The sequence below is a fragment of the Salvelinus fontinalis genome, unplaced genomic scaffold (assembly GCF_029448725.1).
Source record: "Salvelinus fontinalis isolate EN_2023a unplaced genomic scaffold, ASM2944872v1 scaffold_0018, whole genome shotgun sequence".
NCBI classification, from domain to species: domain Eukaryota; kingdom Metazoa; phylum Chordata; class Actinopteri; order Salmoniformes; family Salmonidae; genus Salvelinus; species Salvelinus fontinalis.
Window position 1 is genome coordinate 483,776 of NW_026600227.1, and position 20,108 is coordinate 503,883.

Below are 20,108 nucleotides of genomic sequence, written 5' to 3' on the forward strand. Positions count from 1 at the left end.
AGGTGGTTTATGGTAGAGAAATTGAATTAAATACTCTGGCAACAGCTCTGGTGGACATTCCTGCAGTCAGCATGCCAATTGCTCACTTCTTTAAAACTTGAGATATCAGTGGCATTGTGTTGTGTGACAAAATGCACAAAACTTTACATTTGAGGGGCCTTTTATTGTCCCCAGCACAAGGTGCACGTGTGTAATGATCATGCTGTTTAATCAGCTTCTTGGTATGCCACACCGGTCAGGTGGATGGATTATCTTGGCAAAAGAGAAATGATCAATAACAGGGATGTAACAAATTTGTGCACAAAATATGAGAGAAATAAGCTTTTTTTTGTTTTTGGAAAATGTCTGGGATCTTTTATTTCAGCTCATGAAACATGGAACCAACACTTTACATGTTGCATTTATATTTTTGTTCTGGTAAACAATAACTCAATAATCCATGGCTTCTGGGACTGCTATGAAGTCAAAGAGTTAGGGACGGAGTTAGAAAGTTAGTAAATGTACTTTTTTCAAGACATATTAGGGTGCGCTTGGATACGTTTCTCACCAATCATCTTGAAAAACATTTAACTGGAAATCAACCAATCATATACTTAACTGGAAATCAACCAATCATATACTTAGCTGGAAATCAACCAATCATATACTTAGCTGGAAATCAACCAATCATATACTTAGCTGGAAATCAACCAATCATATACTTAACTGGAAATCAACCAATCATATACTAAACTGGAAATCAACCAATCATATACTTAACTGGAAATCAACCAATCTTCCATCGTTAACACAACGGTCAAATGCTTTATTATACACATGTTGGAAGCGTCTGGGCGACAGACAGAAACAAAATGGTGCAGTTTGAGGTTATGTGGCGGAGAGCGACGCGTGCGCCGGAGATATGGGTGTGAGCAGGTGGGTCTGGGCAGGGTGGTCTGGGCAGGGTGGTCTGGGGAGGGTGGTCTGGGCAGGGTGGTCTGGGCAGGGTGGTCTGGGGAGGGTGGTCTGGGCAGGGTGGTCTGGGCAGGGTGGTCTGGGCAGGGTGGTCTGGGCAGGGTGATGTGAGCAGGTGGGTCTGGGGAGGGTGGTCTGGGGAGGGTGGTCTGGGCAGGGTGATGTGAGCAGGTGGGTCTGGGCAGGGTGGTCTGGGCAGGGTGGCCTGGGGAGGGTGGTCTGGGCAGGGTGATGTGAGCAGGTGGGTCTGGGCAGGGTGGTCTGGGCAGGGTGATGTGAGCAGGTGGGTCTGGGCAGGGTGGTCTGGGCAGGGTGGTCTGGGGAGGGTGGTCTGGGCAGGGTGGTCTGGGGAGGGTGGTCTGGGCAGGGTGGTCTGGGGAGGGTGGTCTGGGCAGGGCGGTCTGGGGAGGGTGGTCTGGGCAGGGTGGTCTGGGGAGGGTGGTCTGGGCAGGGTGGTCTGGGCAGGGTGGTCTGGGGAGGGTGGTCTGGGGAGGGTTGTCTGGGCAGGGTGGTGTGAGCAGGTTGTGTTGCTACCATGTTGTGTTGTTCTCATGTTGCCTTGGGGTCATGTTGTGGTGTAGTGTTGGCCCCGTGTGGCTCAGTTGGTAGAGCATGGCGCTTGCAACGCCAGGGTTGTGGGTTCGTTTCCCACGGGGGGCCAGTACAAAAAAAGTATGAATGTATGTACTTGTAAGTCGCTCTGGATAAGAGTGTCTGCTAAATGACTTAAATGTAAATGTGTTGCTACCATCTTGTGATGTTGTGATGTGGTGTTGTCAAAAATATATATATAGCAATGTTAGCAATGGCCTGATGGTCCTCCAACCTTTGATCAAGTGTACTATAGCGTTCTTACATTACTGTAACAGCATTATAGATTATTGTTCATTAATCCAGATTTTAAATGATTCCAGTGTTCTTTTTATTTCGTTTTTTCAGAGTAGCACATTGTGAAATACTCATTGTTACGCTAAACGCCAGTTTGTTACAACACAAAACATACTTTATTTATTTAAACAGGGATGTGCCATTTATTTTATTTGATAAAAAATGATCATAGAACTTGCAGTAGGCTTTCCGTAAAGGCGGGACGGGCCGTTGTTTAGGCGTGTCTGTGAATAGGACAGTCAATGGAGAGGTCGAGGGTATGTCCGTTAGGACTCAGAAAGGTCTGTACCTCCCCCTTCAATGAATAAAGTAGCAGAGGTCCATCCAGAGATACATTAGTCAGAGAGCAGCGGTGTTCAGACGGTATGTACTGTACTAACCAGCGATTTTACTGCAGCCTATTTTCTTCAATCCCATGGCCAAGGTAATGCTTTAATAGTTTCACCGTTAGTTTTAAAGGATTGTCTGACGCGCTTTTGTGGATATTTGTTGCACTTTCAAATGTCATGGTTTGTGTGTCATAAACTGCGCCTGTCACAGAAATGGATCAACAGTTGAATTGACCTGCTTTAGCGACTCTATGAATGAAAGTCTTTCAATGAGTTAGAACACGTCTTGGCTAAGTGCTAAACTCTTGATTCATGAATTCAAATTACGCGACTTACTTTTCCAAGCCGACAGGTCGTTGGCAGCCATGTATAGGTAATGCATCTATGGAGAACAAGTCATTTATTCCCCTTGTCCAAGCTTTAATAAAAGCACAATAGATTAAGACAAAATCAATGCTGTGAAAGCTGTAGCACAACAACAATAGGTTACAATGCGGACTCTACTGTGTAACGTTGTTGCAAAATATGAAACTGATTGCCAATAATTAATATCAAGAGTTTTGACCAGGATGTGAATTGTTGGTTATGGTGTATTGTAGGCATTAGAGGTGCTCAGGTCAGCTGTTTGTTTCTGCACGCAATTGCTAGTAGCCCATCAGCAACCGTCCGACTATATGTGATCAAGTGTGATAAATCTGAGGGACGCGCCCGACTCTAACCCGCTAATATAGAACATGTGCTGTAGGCTACAGTCAGATGGAAGAACGAGGTTTTTGACAGGGTGCATTTTTTGTTGTTGTTGCCTGATTCAGATATGTTTCTGCTTATAATTTCCGACATTTTGACAGGCAGTTTGTTGCTCAACTTGTCTGTAATTAAATATATTCAGCTTCTCTTCTGTAATTATACACTGAACAAAGATATAAATGCAACATGTAAAGTGTTGGTCCCGTGTTTCATGAGCTGAAATAAAAGATCCCAGAATTGTTCCATACGCACAAAACGCTTATTTCTCACAAATGTTGTGAACAAATTTGTTTACATCCCATTTAGTGATACTTTCTCCTTTGCCAAGAGGAATTGTTGTATATCAAAAAGTCTTTTGAGGGAATATCCACCAGAGCTGTTGCCAGAGAATTGAATGTTCATTTCTCTACCATAAGCCACCTCCAAGGTCATTTAATAGAATTTGGCAATGTGTCCAACTGGTCTCACAACCGCAGACAACGTCTATGGTGTTGTGTGTGCGAGCGGTTTGTTAATGTCAACATTGTGACCAGAGTGCCCCGTGGTGGTGGTGGTGGGGTTATGGTATGGGCAGGCATAAGCTACGGACAATGAACACAATTACATTTTATCAATGGCAATTTAAATCCACATAATGCACGGCCCCATGTTCCAAGAATCTGGACACAATTCTAAGAAGCTGAAAATATCCCATTCTTCCGTGGCTTGCATACTCACTAGACATGACTCCCGCTGAGCATGTTTGGGATGCTCTGGATCCATGTGTACTACAGCTTGTTCCAGTTCCTGCCCAAATCCAGAAATTTCGCACAGTCATTGAAGTGGAGTGGGACAACATTATTTACGGCTCTATTTACACTGTGGTCAAACGGAAATGGTTCCAATCGTTTTCCACCATTTTTTTTTCAGATAGGGGATTTTAGAAACGCTTAAGGTCTGTGTTTCATGTAGGTTTACCCTGGCATGACGTTTTAAAAACCATGTAAATCTCGGACAAGGTGACTTTTATCAATATATTCGGCTCTATTTACACTCAGATTCGAAAAAAGCTAATTAGCATCAAAGTAGACATCATTCAAAACTACAAATCCCTGCAAACTCCCATCACTTTTGCAAACAGGTTTTGTGTCAATTTAACACGAGCAGGGATTTATGAAAGCCACATTAGCAGCTAATTAGCAAAGTCACCTTGTCCTAGACATTTAACATTGTTGAATTCTTCACCCTGTTTACTCTTCAATATTGTGGTATCCAATTGTCGCATCGCTACAACTCCCATACGGACTCGGGAAGAGCCGTGCGTCCTCTGAAACACAACCCAACCAAGCCATACTGCTTCTTGACACAATGCCCACTTAACCCGGAAGCCAGCCGCACCAATGTGTCGGAGGAAACACCGTATACCTGGCAACCGTGTCAGCGTGAACTGTGCCTGGGCCAGCCACAGGAGTCGCTAGTGCGCAATGGGACAAGGACATCCCTGCCGACCAAACCCTCCCCTAACCCAGACAACGCTGGGCCAATTGTGTGCCGCTCTATGGGTCTCCCGGGTTGTGGCCGGCTGCGACAGAGCCTGGACTTGAACCCTGAATCTCTAATGGCACAGCTAGCACTGCGAAACAGTGCCTTAGACCACTGCGCCACTCGGGAGGCCCTTTCTAGAGAGATTTATATGGTCAGGGTGACGTGAACAGGTGATCTGTGCAGGGTGATCTGTGCAGGGTGGTCTGTGCAGGGTGGTCTGTGCAGGGTGGTCTGTGCAGGGTGGTCTGTGCAGGGTGGTCTGTGCAGGGTGGTCTGTGCAGGGTGGTCTGTGCAGGGTGGTCTGGGGAGGGTGGTCTGTGCAGGGTGGTCTGTGCAGGGTGGTCTCTGCAGGGTGGTTTGTGCAGGGTGGTCTGTGCAGGGTGGTTTTGTGCAGGGTGGTCTGGGGAGGGTGGTCTGGGCAGGGTGGTCTGGGGAGGGTGGTCTCTGCAGGGTGGTTTGTGCAGGGTGGTCTGTGCAGGGTGGTCTGTGCAGGGTGGTCTGGGGAGGGTGGTCTGTGCAGGGTGGTCTGTGCAGGGTGGTCTCTGCAGGGTGGTTTGTGCAGGGTGGTCTGTGCAGGGTGGTTTTGTGCAGGGTGGTCTGGGGAGGGTGGTCTGGGCAGGGTGGTCTGGGGAGGGTGGTCTGGGGAGGGTGGTCTGTGCAGGGTGGTCTGTGCAGGGTGGTCTGTGCAGGGTGGGCCCACATGAAACACAGCCCTTATTGTAAGTGTTCCTATGGGAAAAATGAATGGTGGAAAAACGATTTAGAACCATTTACCTATTTGACTGCTAGGTTTTATGGGTATTATGACTCATACTGTGGTACTATGTCTATATAGTTGACGTCAGTAAAGTTTCCTCTGTCACTGTGGAGCAGAGACGTTCAGGGACCGGGGAGACAATGCAATAACTCTTAGCTGGAGAAAAAAAAATTGCGCAAAATTTCCAAATGACGTCAGTTTGACCGGTTGTAAGGAAATGGAAAGCTGTGAAAACAACCCAACATGTTTCTAATAAGATTTCAGTTCGGCTTGGATGCGTATTTTATTTTTGGTTTTAAATACTATCAGCTTTTATGATGCTGATAAAGACAACAGCTCTACTGATGCTATCTAACTGAGCATAAATCATATTTCTTTACACCTGTTCCCAAGTCAACACAACAGGAGTAGAGAAATATGATTTATTTCATCTGGAGAGAATGCCAATGCTCAGTTAGATAGCGTCAGTAGAGCTGATAGTTTTACAGGAAGAAGTGCTTAACTCTGCACTATATATTAAGGGGTTAAATGGACACTGAAATCTGGACACTGACTGTAGGTCTATAATCTCTCACAAAGCATCTGAACAGTAGGCTACAGTTCACTTCAAGTCCCCATCTTGTGACTGGAATTTGTAGTGCTTCACAATCATCACACATGACGTAGCCTTTTATCCTCTGTTACCAATTCTTTCCCAAACGTTACTTTTCTGGGCCTCCCTTCTCTTTATTTTCAACTCTCCCTTTCACAGCTTTTCTCTTATTGAATTAAACTCCGACATTGTCCTTTTTGCCTCCGTGGATTGTTCACTTTTTCTGCCCGTTCCCCAAAAGCATTTTGGGATTGTCTGTTTGACTCAGGTTACAGCTAGGCCCTGAAGGCCAGGCTGATGCTCTAATGACAGATAGCATAAAATAATGACAAACCTCCATGTAGCCTAGATATAAATTACACAATAATGATACATTTATGTCTTTTTTTTAAAGGTATTGTTCTCTCTTTATTCATCCACACAATATTTAATGACTATCCGCGGGGACTGCGAGTTATGAGTCAATCCATGCATCACTAGTTGGCCTATCCTGAAAACAAATGTACCATTCATCTCCAGGTCATTAAAACCAAGACATTATGTGTCTGGAACCAACCCTTCCCTTGGCTGAGACTGGCTGATCAGGTTGACATGAGGGTGTAATCAGAAATCAGCTGGACTGGGAGGAGAGGGGAAAGAAGAGATGGAGGGAGGGAAAGGAATCCCTGATGTCCTTTGTGTGCCAAGGAATTGCCTGTGACTTTCACCGGGGCTGCAAATCAAATCAAGTCACATTTTATTTGTATGGTAAAAACATATAGAGGAAAAATACAGATAAAACCCTGCAGCCATGGTTACTGAGTTTTTCATGAAATCATGATTCTAATGGCAGCTAGCCAGTTAGCCCTATTGACTTACTATGTATGGGCTTGCGATGTAGGCACACTACAACACAGCATGTATTTGTTAACATATCAAGATATAATATTGACTTATTCCCAAAAGAAACACAACCTGCTTCAACTCACAGTAACACCATGAAGGTCTGCGTTACTATGGGGTTACTATGAAGTTATGGGTTGCGTCCCAAAGGGTAACGTCTTCCCAATTAAGTGCACTACTTTTGACCAGGGCACATAGTGCTATGGTCAAAAGTAGTGCACTAGATTGGGAATAGGTTGTCATTTGGGGCCAAACATTTATGTTCCCTACAGTGAGCACAGTAGAAAACAAATTCATGAGACAGATTGTTGTTTACTCTCTCCCTCTCCCCTCTCTCTCTCTTCCCTCTCTCTCTTCCCTCTCTCCCCTCTCGCTCTCTTTCAGTCTCTCTCCCCTCTCTCTCTCTCTCCTATTCCAGTGACCACAGCTTTAGAATAATATCATTTTTGTAATCAACTGCCAACAAAACTGAGAAAGCAATCATGACAGCATTTTGAATTAACAGTTCAAGACTCGAGGGCATCTTTGACTAAATATCCATGGTGATGTGGCCCTCACACACACATATATATATATATATATATATATATATACATGCAGTTGAAGTCGGAAGTTTACATACACTTAGGTCGGAGTCATTTAAACTCGTTTTTCAACCACTCCACAAATTTCTTGTCAACAAACTGTAGTTTTGCCAAGTCGGTTAGGACATCTACTTTGTGATTGACACATGTCATTTTTCCAACAATTGTTTACAGACAGATTATTTAACTTATAATTCACTGTATCACAATTCCAGTGGGTCAGAAGTTCACATACACTAAGTTGACTGTGCCTTTAAACAGCTTGGAAAATTCCAGAAAATTATGTCATGGCTTTAGAAGCTTCTGATAGGCTACTTGACATAATTTGAGTCAATTGGAGGTGTACCTGTGGATGTATTTCAAGGCCTACCTTCAAACCCAGTGCCTCTTTGCTTGACATCATGGGAAAATCAAAAGAAATCAGCCAAGACCTCAGAAAAAAATTGTGGACAATTTCAAGCAGGTACCACGTGCATCTGTACAAACAATAGTACGCAAGTATAAACACCATGGGACCACGCAACCATCATACCACTCAGGAAAGAGACGCGTTCTGTCTCCTAGAGATTAACGTACTTTGGTACAAAAAGTGCAAATCAATCCCAAAGATACAAAGATTGTACTTTTTGGAGAAATGTCCTCTGGTCTGATGAAACTAAAATAGAATTGTTTGTCCATAATGACCATCATTATGTTTGAATGAAAAAAGGGAGAGTCTTGCAAGCCGAGGAACACCATGAAGCACGGGGGTGGCATCGTTATGTTTTGGTGCTTTGCTGCAGGAGGGACTGGTGCACTTCACAAAATAGATGGCATCATGCTACGGCATCAACACTTAAATCGCTGGATGCTTCTTATCATTGCGCACTTAGGGTTTATGACAGGTGCTAGCTACAGAACTCACCACTGTGTTTTATATCAAAATGTGGGTTGGACTTCGCTGTCCGTGAGACGAGAACAACATGCTCTCGTGTTTGTCTATAAAGCACTTCTGAGTAAGCTACCTTCTTATCTATCATCACTCATCAATATTAGAATTATAATTCCTACAACCAGGTCTCAACATGGATTACAGTTGAGGGCCCTGCGATCTCCACAGAGTTGGGTATAGCTGCCTTTTCCTGTTACGCTTCTTGCCTATGGAATAGCCTGCAGACTAAACTTAAACTTGAGACTCTTGTTCATTTTAAATATTTATTTATTGGAACTGCTCTGGGTAATGCAGTTTCTTGTGCTTTTAGGGGAATAACCTGCGTTTAAATTTAACCTGTTGCTGTCTTTGTTTGTGTTATCTGTGATCGTTTTGTCTTGTCTTGTTTAGTTTCTTAATCATTTTACCTAAACTGTATGTGTTAACATGTATACGCAGGGCCCAGCTGTAAAACAGACCTTAGTCTCAGTCTGTTGTTGAAATAAAGGTAGAATAATAATAATACCTAATAATACCTGCTGGAGCTGCGTGTGGGTGTTGCTATGGTGACCAGTGAGCTGAGATAAGGCGGGGCTTTACCTAGCAAAGACTTATAGATGACCTGGAGCCAGTGGGTTTGGCGACGAATATGAAGTGAGGGCCAGCCAACGAGAGCATACAGGTCGCAGTGGTGGGTAGTGTATGGGGCTTTGGTGACAAAATGGATGGCACTGTGATAGACTGCGTCCAATTTGCTGAGTAGAGTGTTGGAGACTATTTTGTAAATGACATCGCCGAAGTCGAGGATCGGTAGGATAGTCAGTTTTACGAGGGTATGTTTGGCAGCATGAGTGAAGGAGGCTTTGTTGCGAAATTGGAAGCCGATTCTAGATTTAACTTTGGATTGGAGATGCTTGATGTGAGTCTGGAAGGAGAGTTTACAGTCTAGCCAGACACCTAGGTATTTGTAGTTGTCCGCATATTTTAACCCTTTGAGGCTAGGGGGTGCTGTTGTCACTATTTATGGAAATCGTGTAATTTTTGAAACGGCTTCCTACAAATTTCTTGATCGTACAATATGCATATTATTATTATTATTGGATAGAAAACAGTCTATAGTTTCTATAGCCGTTGAAATTTTGTCTCTGAGTGGAACAGAACTTATTCTACAGCAATTTCCCTGACATGGAGTCAGATTTCACACATTTTGGCCCCTGTTCTGGAGTCAGTTTAAAGGCCACTGTTATTGCTATGAGTATACGGACACTGCTTACGTCTTCCCCTGGATGCCTTTACGTGATCACCACAGATAACACTGCTACTCCCACTGCTCTCTCTTCGTCTGCCCACGTGTTCTCGCACACCCCGAGACCTTCTGGTCAGCGGGGTGGTGGCACCGGGATCCTCATCTCTCCCAAGTGGTCATTCTCTCTTTCTCCCCTTACCCATCTGTCTATCGCCTCCTTTGAATTCCATGCTGTCACAGTTACCAGCCCTTTCAAGCTTAACATCCTTATCATTTATCGCCCTCCAGGTTCCCTTGGAGAGTTCATCAATGAGCTTGATGCCTTGATAAGCTCCTTTCCTGAGGACGGCTCACCTCTCACAGTTCTGGGTGACTTTAACCTCCCCATGTCTACCTTTGACTCATTCCTCTCTGCCTCCTTCTTTCCACTCCTCTCCTCTTTTGACCTCACCCTCTCACCCTCCCCCCCTACTCACAAGGCAGGCAATACGCTTGACCTCATCTTTACTAGATGCTGTTCTTCCACTAACCTCATTGCAACTCCCCTCCAAGTCTCCGACCACTACCTTGTATCCTTTTCCCTCTCGCTCTCATCCAACACTTCCCACACTGCCCCTACTCGGATGGTATCGCGCCGTCCCAACCTCCGCTCTCTCTCCCCCGCTACTCTCTCCTCCTCCATCCTATCATCTCTTCCCTCTGCCCAAACCTTCTCCAACCTATCTCCTGATTCTGCCTCCTCAACCCTCCTCTCCTCCCTTTCTGCATCCTTTGACTCTCTATGTCCCCTATCCTCCAGGCCGGCTCGGTCCTCCCATCCCGCTCCGTGGCTCGACGACTCATTGCGAGCTCACAGAACAGGGCTCCGGGCAGCCGAGCGGAAATGGAGGAAAACTCGCCTCCCTGCGGACCTGGCATCCTTTCACTCCCTTCTCTCTACATTTTCCTCTTCTGTCTCTGCTGCTAAAGCCACTTTCTACCACTCTAAATTCCAAGCATCTGCCTCTAACCCTAGGAAGCTCTTTGCCACCTTCTCCTCCCTCCTGAATCCTCCGCCCCCTCCCCCCCCCCTCCTCCCTCTCTGCAGACGACTTCGTCAACCATTTTGAAAAGAAGGTCGACGACATCCGATCCTCGTTTGCTAAGTCGAACGACACCGCTGGTTCTGCTCACACTGCCCTACCCTGTGCTCTGACCTCTTTCTCCCCTCTCTCCCCAGATGAAATCTCGCGTCTTGTGACGGCCGGCCGCCCAACAACCTGCCCGCTTGACCCTATCCCCTCCTCTCTTCTCCAGACCATTTCCGGAGACCTTCTACCTTACCTCACCTCGCTCATCAACTCATCCTTGACCGCTGGCTACGTCCCTTCCGTCTTCAAGAGAGCGAGAGTTGCACCCCTTCTGAAAAAACCTACACTCGATCCCTCCGATGTCAACAACTACAGACCAGTATCCCTTCTTTCTTTTCTCTCCAAAACTCTTGAACGTGCCGTCCTTGGCCAGCTCTCCTGCTATCTCTCTCAGAATGACCTTCTTGATCCAAATCAGTCAGGTTTCAAGACTAGTCACTCAACTGAGACTGCTCTTCTCTGTATCACGGAGGCGCTCCGCACTGCTAAAGCTAACTCTCTCTCCTCTGCTCTCATCCTTCTAGACCTATCGGCTGCCTTCGATACTGTGAACCATCAGATCCTCCTCTCCACCCTCTCCGAGTTGCGCATCTCCGGCGCGGCCCACGCTTGGATTGCGTCCTACCTGACAGGTCGCTCCTACCAGGTGGCGTGGCGAGAATCTGTTTCCTCACCACGCGCTCTCACCACTGGTGTCCCCCAGGGCTCTGTTCTAGGCCCTCTCCTATTCTCGCTGTACACCAAGTCACTTGGCTCTGTCATAACCTCACATGGTCTCTCCTATCATTGCTATGCAGACGACACACAATTAATCTTCTCCTTTCCCCCTTCTGATGACCAGGTGGCGAATCGCATCTCTGCATGTCTGGCAGACATATCAGTGTGGATGACGGATCACCACCTCAAGCTGAACCTCGGCAAGACGGAGCTGCTCTTCCTCCCGGGGAAGGACTGTCCGTTCCATGATCTCGCCATCACGGTCGACAACTCCATTGTGTCCTCCTCCCAGAGCGCTAAGAACCTCGGCGTGATCCTGGACAACACCCTGTCGTTCTCCACCAACATCAAGGCGGTGGCCCGTTCCTGTAGGTTCATGCTCTACAACATCCGCAGAGTACGACCCTGCCTCACACAGGAAGCGGCCTGCCTGTGCCATTAAACCCCTACAACTCATCCAGAACGCCGCAGCCCGTCTGGTGTTCAACCTTCCCAAGTTCTCTCACGTCACCCCGCTCCTCCGCTCTCTCCACTGGCTTCCAGTTGAAGCTCGCATCCGCTACAAGACCATGGTGCTTGCCTACGGAGCTGTGAGGGGAACGGCACCTCAGTACCTTCAGGCTCTGATCAGGCCCTACACCCAAACAAGGGCACTGCGTTCATCCACCTCTGGCCTGCTCGCCTCCCTACCACTGAGGAAGTACAGTTCCCGCTCAGCCCAGTCAAAACTGTTCGCTGCTCTGGCACCCCAATGGTGGAACAAACTCCCTCACGACGCCAGGACAGCGGAGTCAATCACCACCTTCCGGAAACACCTGAAACCCCACCTCTTCAAGGAATACCTAGGATAGGATAAAGCAATCCTTCTGCCCCCCCTTAAAAGATTTAGATGCACTATTGTAAAGTGGCTGTTCCACTGGATGTCATTAGGTGAATGCACCAATTTGTAAGTCGCTCTGGATAAGAGCGTCTGCTAAATGACTTAAATGTAAATGTAAATGACGATTTGAATGGTGTGGATTGCGCAATCACAGCCACTATAAATGAAAAACACGTGTAGGTAGGCACTCCTTTCCTGCTGCGTCGGACGCACGGTGGGCACCGACCCGTTCTTTTTCCAAGCATTAGTGGAGCCAGTAATATTTCTCAAGTCATGTTTCTACTCGTTATAGGAGTTAAAAACATCATAAGGTAGTTAATTTAAACCGTTTTATAGCAATTTATACCCGTTTAGTGCGATTTTGGGACATTTATTTCTGAGACACTGTGAATCTCTGGGCACGCTTCCAGTTCATGCCGAACGCAATGGGCATTTCTACATGGCAAGAGGACAGCTTTCGACCAAAAGACGATTAGACCCAAGAAAGGATTCTTTGACCAAGATTCTGATGGAAGAACAGCTCAAAGTAGGAACAATTTATTATGATAAATCGTGTTTCTGTCGAAAAATGTTAATGGCTTAGGACGCCATCTTGTTTGACGTAGCTTTGCTTGGCGCAAACTGTATTGAAAAGTAAGGATAATTTAAAAAATGTAATTCCGCGATTGTATTAAGAATTAAATTGTCTATCAATCGCTGTCCACCCTATATTTTTTAGTCACGTTTATGAGTATTTATGTATACGACTAGATCACTGTCTAATATGGCGCAGGATATTTTCTCACCAGCTGGGCTACTTTTCTCATTGTCTAACCATGATTTTGGTGGCTAAATATGCACATTTTCGAACAAACTGTATATGTATGTTGTAATGTGATGTTACAGGAGTGTCATCTGAAGAATTCTGAGAAGGTTAGTGAAAGAATTAATATATTTTGGCGATGTTTACGTTATCACTCTCTTTGGCTTGAATCAATGCTCTGGTAACGTTTGCACATGTGCTATGCTAATATAACGATTTATTGTGTTTTCGTTGTAAGAAAATCTGAAATATTGTCTGTATTCACAGGATCTGTGTCTTTCGATTAGTGTATGCTGTGTATTTTTACGAAATGTTTGATGATTAGTAGTTAGGTAAACACGTTGCTCATTGTAATTATTCTAGTCCATTTGTGACGGTGGGTGCAATTGTAAACTATGACATCTACCTGAAATATGCACATTTTTCTAACAAAACCTATCCTATACCATAAATATGTTATCAGACTGTCATCTGATGAGCTTTTTTCTTGGTTAGTGGCTATCAATATCTTAGTTTAGCTGAATTGGTGATAGCTACTGGTGTTGGTGGACAAAGAAAAGATGGTGGATTATGCTAATGTGTTTAGCAAATAGATTTACATCTTTACATATTGTGTCTTCCCTGTAAAACATTTTAAAAATCGGACATGTTGGCTGGATTCGCAAGATCTGTGTCTTTCATTAGCTGTATTGGACTTTAATGTGTGAAAGATAAATATTTAAAAAAAAAATATTTTTTTAATTTCGCGGCTCTGCCTTTTCAGTGGGGGTGGGGGGGATGTGCCGCTAGCGGCACCCCAGTCCTAGACAGGCTAAGTCAGAACCGTCCAGGGTGGTGATGCTAGTCGGGCGGGCAGGTGCAGGCAGTGATCGGTTGAATAGCATGCGTTTAGTTTTACTTGCATTTAAGAGCAGTTGGAGGCCACGGAAGGAGAGTTTTATGGCATTGAAGCTCGTCTGGAGGTTAGTTAACACAGTGTCCAAAGAAGGGCCTGAAGTATACAGAATGGTGTCGTCTGCGTAGAGGTAGATCAGAGAATCACCAGCAGCAAGAGCAACATCATTGATGTATACAGAGAAAATATTTGGCCCGAGAATTGAACCCTGTGGCACCCCCATAGAGACTGCCAGAGGTCTGGACAACAGGCCCTCCGATTTGACACACTGAACTCTGTCTGAGAAGTAGTTGGTGAACCAGGCGAGGCAGTTATTTGAGAAACCAAGGCTGTTTAGTCTGCCGATAAGAATGAGGTGATTTACAGAGTCGAAAGCCTTGGCCAGGTCGATGAATATAGCTGCACACTATTGTCTCTTATCGGTGGCGGTTATGATATCATTTAGGACCTTGAGCAGAGGTGCACCCATGACCAGCTCGGAAACCAGATTGCACAGCGGAGAAGGTACGGTGGGATTCGAAATGGTCGGTGATCTGTTTGTTAACTTGGCTTTCGAAGCCCTTAGAAAGGCAGGGTAGGATGGATATAGGATATAGGTCTGTAGCAGTTTGGGTCTAGAGTGTCTCCCCCTTTGAAGAGGGGGATAACCGCGGCAGCTTTCCAATCTTTGTGAATCTCAGACGATACGAAAGAGAGGTTGAACAGGCTAGTAATAGGGGTACAATAATTTCGGCGGATCATTTTAGAAAGAGCGGGTCCAGATTGTCTAGCCCGGCTGATTTGTAGGGGTCTAGATTTTGCAGCTCTTTCAGAACATCAGTTATCTGGTTTTGGGTGAAGGAGAAATGGGGGAGGCTTAGGCAAGTTGCTGTGGGGGGCGCAGGGCTGTTGACCGGTGTAGGGGTAGCCTGGTGAAAAGCATGGCCAGCAGTGGAAAAATGCTTATTGAAATTCTCAATTATCGCAGATTTATTTCTGTTTGAAAAATCTAGCCTTTGCTTTCCTAACTGCCTGTGTATATTGGTTCCTAACTTCCCTGAAAAGTTGCATATCGCGGGGGTTATTCGATGCTAATGCAGTACGCCACAGGATGTTTTTGTGCTGGTCAAGGGCAGTCAAGTCTGGAGTGTACCAAGGGCTATATCTGTTGCTGGTTCTACATTTTTTGAATGGGGCGTGCTTATTTAAGATGGTGAGGAAAGCACTTTTTACTTCTTACGGCTGAGATCGGCTGAGATAACGGGATCGACTTGACAACAGCCAGTGAAAGTGCAGTGCGCCAAATTCAAACAACAGAAACCTCATAATTAAAATTCCTCAAACATACAAGTATTTTACACCATTTTAAAGATACACTTGTTGTTAATCCCACCACAGTGTCCGATTTCAAAAAGGCTTTACGATGAAAGCATACCATGCGATTATGTTAGGTCAGTACCTAGTCACAGAAAAACACAGCCATTTTTCCAGCCAAAGAGAGGAGTCACAAAAAGCAGAAATAGAGATAAAATGAATCACTAACCTTTGATGATCTTCATCAGATGACACTCATAGGACTTCATGTTACACAATACATGTATGTTTTGTTTGATAAAGTTCATATTTATATCCAAAAATCTTAGTGCATTATGTTCAGTAATGTTTTGCCTCCAAAACATCCGGTGATTTTGCAGAGAGCCACATCAATTTACAGAAATACTCATAATAAACATTGATAAAAGATAAAAGTGTTATACATGGAACTTTAGATAAACTTCTCCTTAATGCAACCGCTGTGTCAGATTTCCCCCAAAAATTACGTAAAAAGCACACCATGCAATAATCTGAGTACGGCGCTCAGACACAAAAACAAGCCATACAGGTACCTGCCATGTTGTGGAGTCAACAGAAGTCAGAAATAGCATTATAAATATTCACTTACCTTTGATGATCTTCATCAGAATGCACTCCCAGGAATAAGTGTCTCTGTCGTGTAGTCATAATAATATCAGGTCTCTGGACCAGCCACCCAGCAGTAGTGAAAGAAATGGGACAGACCAGAACCTGAGAGTTTAACTATGATTCCAGATGTTGGTGTGTGTGTAACTCCCTCCCTCCCTCCCTCCCTCCCACCACCACCCCTCTCTCTCTCTCTCTAAACCTCTCTTTCCCTCCCTCCTCCACCCCCTCTCTCTCTCTCTAAACCTCTCTTTCCCTCCCTCCTCCACCCCCTCTCTCTCTCTCTCTATCTGTCTCCATCTCTCTGTCTCTGTAGAGTGGTGGTGATTCCTGAGAACAAAGATAGTGTGTCTGAATACTGGAGGAGGACTACAAAGCCAAACCTCAAAACACTGTGAAAAACATCTTCCCTCTCATAGCTTTCAATCCATCTGGTGTCATCATGGCTTGTCCCCCACCAGTTGAACAGACATTATGTCAGAGTGCCTTTGTCCTCCTCCTGCTGAGTGTGAGTGGTAGCCTGGGCCAGAAGGACTGTACAGGTGTAGACTGCCCTGATCTGAGTAACTGTATTGAGGAGCGTCTGGAAGCTGGGGCTTGCTGTACTACCTGCGTTCAGACTGGTTGTACCTGCGAGGGCTACCAGTACTACGACTGTGTCCATGCCGGCTTTAAGAATGGTAATGTTCCCGAGGGGCAGTCCTACTTCGTGGACTTTGGGAGTACGGAGTGTTCGTGCCCGGAAGGCGGCGGCCGGATTGGCTGTCACTTCATGCCCTGTCCTGACGTCCCTGCTAACTGCATCGAGGTGTCTGAGCCGGCTGACGGCTGTGTCACCTGCGAACGTATCGGCTGTGTCCATGACAACCAGAAGTACGAGGCCGGACACTCTTTTCACCTTGTTGCCTGTGAGGTCAGTCTGTTCTCTCTACCTTTACCTGTGAAGTCTGTCTGTTATCTACCTTTACCTGTACCCTTGTCCCTTTTACCTGTGAAGTCTGTCGGTTATCTACCTTTACCTGTACCCTTGTCCCTTTTACCTGTGAAGTCTGTCTGTTATCTACCTTTACCTGTACCCTTGTCCCTTTTACCTGTGAAGTCTGTCTGTTATCTACCTTTACCTGTACCCTTGTCCCTTTTACCTGTGAAGTCTGTCTGTTATCTACCTTTACCTGTACCCTTGTCCCTTTTACCTGTGAAGTCTGTCGGTTATCTACCTTTACCTGTGAAGTCTGTCTGTTATCTACCTTTACCTGTACCCTTGTCCCTTTTACCTGTGAAGTCTGTCTGTTATCTACCTTTACCTGTACCCTTGTCCCTGTTACCTGTGAAGTCTGTCGGTTATCTACCTTTACCTGTACCCTTGTCCCTTTTACCTGTGAAGTCTGTCGGTTATTTACCTTTACCTGTACCCTTGTCCCTTTTACCTGTGAAGTCTGTCTGTTATCTACCTTTACCTGTACCCTTGTCCCTTTTACCTGTGAAGTCTGTCTGTTATCTACCTTTACCTGTACCCTTGTCCCTTTTACCTGTGAAGTCTGTCGGTTATCTACCTTTACCTGTGAAGTTTGTCGGTTATCTACCTTTACCTGTACCCTTGTCCCTTTTACCTGTGAAGTCTGTCGGTTATCTAACTTTACCGGTACCCTTGTTCCTTTTACCTGTGAAGTCTGTCGGTTATCTACCTTTACCTGTACCCTTGTCCCTTTTACCTGTGAAGTCTGTCTGTTATCTACCTTTACCTGTACTCTTGTCCCTTTTACCTGTGAACTCTGTCGGTTATCTACCTTTACCTGTACTCTTGTCCCTTTTACCTGTGAAGTCTGTCTGTTATCTACCTTTACCTGTACCCTTGTCCCTTTTACCTGTGAAGTTTGTCGGTTATCTACCTTTACCTGTACCCTTGTCCCTTTTACCTGTGAAGTCTGTCGGTTATCTACCTTTACCTGTACCCTTGTCCCTTTTACCTGTGAAGTCTGTCTGTTATCTACCTTTACCTGTACCCTTGTCCCTTTTACCTGTGAAGTCTGTCTGTTATCTACCTTTACCTGTACCCTTGTCCCTTTTACCTGTGAAGTCTGTCTGTTATCTACCTTTACCTGTACCCTTGTCCCTTTTACCTGTGAAGTCTGTCGGTTATCTACCTTTACCTGTACTCTTGTCCCTTTTACCTGTGAAGTCTGTCTGCTACCTGTCTGCTACTTGTCTACAACCAGCTACCTGTCTGCTACCTGCTACCTGTCTGCTATTCTAGCACATTACCTGTCTATCTACCTTTACCTGTGAAGTCTGTCTGTCTACCTGTCTGCTACCTGCTACCTGTCTGCTACCTGCTACCTGTCTGCTATTCTAGCACAATGCCTGTCTATCTACCTTTACCTGTGAAGTCTGTCTGTTATCTACCTTTACCTGTACCCTTGTCCCTTTTACCTGTGAAGTTTGTCGGTTATCTACCTTTACCTGTACCCTTGTCCCTTTTACCTGTGAAGTCTGTCTGTTATCTACCTTTACCTTTACCCTTGTCCCTTTTACCTGTGAAGTCTGTCGGTTATCTACCTTTACCTGTACCCTTGTCCCTTTTACCTGTGAAGTCTGTCGGTTATCTACCTTTACCTGTACCCTTGTCCCTTTTACCTGTGAAGTCTGTCTGTTATCTACCTTTACCTTTACCCTTGTCCCTTTTACCTGTGAAGTCTGTCGGTTATCTACCTTTACCTGTACCCTTGTCCCTTTTACCTGTGAAGTCTGTCGGTTATCTACCTTTACCTGTACCCTTGTCCCTTTTACCTGTGAAGTCTGTCGGTTATCTACCTTTACCTGTACCCTTGTCCCTTTTACCTGTGAAGTCTGTCTGTTATCTACCTTTACCTGTACCCTTGTCCCTTTTACCTGTGAAGTCTGTCTGTTATCTACCTTTACCTGTACCCTTGTCCCTTTTACCTGTGAAGTCTGTCGGTTATCTACCTTTACCTGTACTCTTGTCCCTTTTACCTGTGAAGTCTGTCTGCTACCTGTCTGCTACTTGTCTACAACCAGCTACCTGTCTGCTACCTGCTACCTGTCTGCTATTCTAGCACATTACCTGTCTATCTACCTTTACCTGTGAAGTCTGTCTGTCTACCTGTCTGCTACCTGCTACCTGTCTGCTATTCTAGCACAATGCCTGTCTTTAGGTGCCGTTCTAGAGATGTTGAACTATAGTTTAGGTCTCAAACCAACGGTCAATAGATTCTCAATGTCTTCCCAGCAAAACAAATTGGGTTCTGTGAAAGTTCCCAATCGTGCTGATGATTATAGAATGTTTGTATAAATCATTCGCCTGATGTTGCAAGAGAACACATTTAAGATATAGGTTCTGAAAACACTGTCCAGTTGTGATGACGTTCTTACAATGTTGAAGTTATGTGGCAACAGGACATTCCCTTAATGGAATGCTGACAGAACAGCTGGTTTGAGTTCTTTAAAGGAACCCAGAACATTTCATTAACTTATGGGAGTTGTTTGGGTTTTTGCAAGAATATTCTTGGGATATTCACTTAAGTTGCACAGAACATTCTGACAATGTTGCACAATGTTGCACAATGTTGCACAATGTTGCACAATGTGTGCCATCACAGCAGCAAGATTTGTGACCGGTTGCCACAAGAAATGGGGAATCAGTGAAGAACAAACACCATTGTAAATGCAACCCATATTTATGTTTATTTGTTTTCCATTTTGTACTTTAGCTATTTGCACATCATTACAGCACTGTATATAGACATAATATGACATTTGAAATGAGTGTAATGTTTACAGTTATTTTTTTTTTATTGTTTACTTCACTTTTGTTTGTCTATTTCACTTGCTTTGGCAATGTAAACATATGTTCCCCATGACAATAAAGCCTTGAGAGAGAGAATTACACAGATGCACGGACTGCAGGAATGTCCACCGAAGCTTTTGCCAGAGAGCCGCCTCCAGTGTCCTTTTAGAACATGTTGCAGTACGTCCCTCCGGCCTCGTGTAGCCAGGACCTCCACATCCGGTTTCTTCACCTGCGGGATCGTCTAAGACCAGCCACCCGGACAGCTGATGAAACTGTGGGTTTGCACAACTGAAGAATTTCACACAAACTGTCAGAAACCGTCTCAGGGAAGCTCATCTGCATGCTCGTTGTCCTCACCAGGGTCTTGACCTGAATGCAGTTTGGCGTCGTAACCGACTTCAGTGGGCATATGCTCACCTTCAATGGCCACTGGTATGTTGGAGAAATGTGCTCTTCGCAGGTGAATCCCGGTTTCAACTGTACCGGGCAGACGGCGACGGCGATTTGGCCGAGCGGTTTGCTGAT

The 20,108-nt window shown here is 45.2% G+C and overlaps 1 protein-coding gene across 1 annotated transcript in view; it reads left to right on the forward strand.

Annotated features, from left to right (window-relative positions):
* The first annotated feature begins 2,173 nt into the window (after positions 1–2,173).
* The window catches only part of LOC129842156 (fibulin-2-like), an 88,496-nt gene continuing 70,561 nt past the window's right edge, over positions 2,174–20,108 (forward strand). The window contains exons 1-2 of the mRNA XM_055910571.1: positions 2,174–2,266; positions 16,092–16,688. Coding sequence (XP_055766546.1) covers positions 16,218–16,688 — 471 coding nt within the window. The 5' untranslated portion in view covers positions 2,174–2,266; positions 16,092–16,217. The remainder of the gene's footprint in view (positions 2,267–16,091; positions 16,689–20,108) is intronic.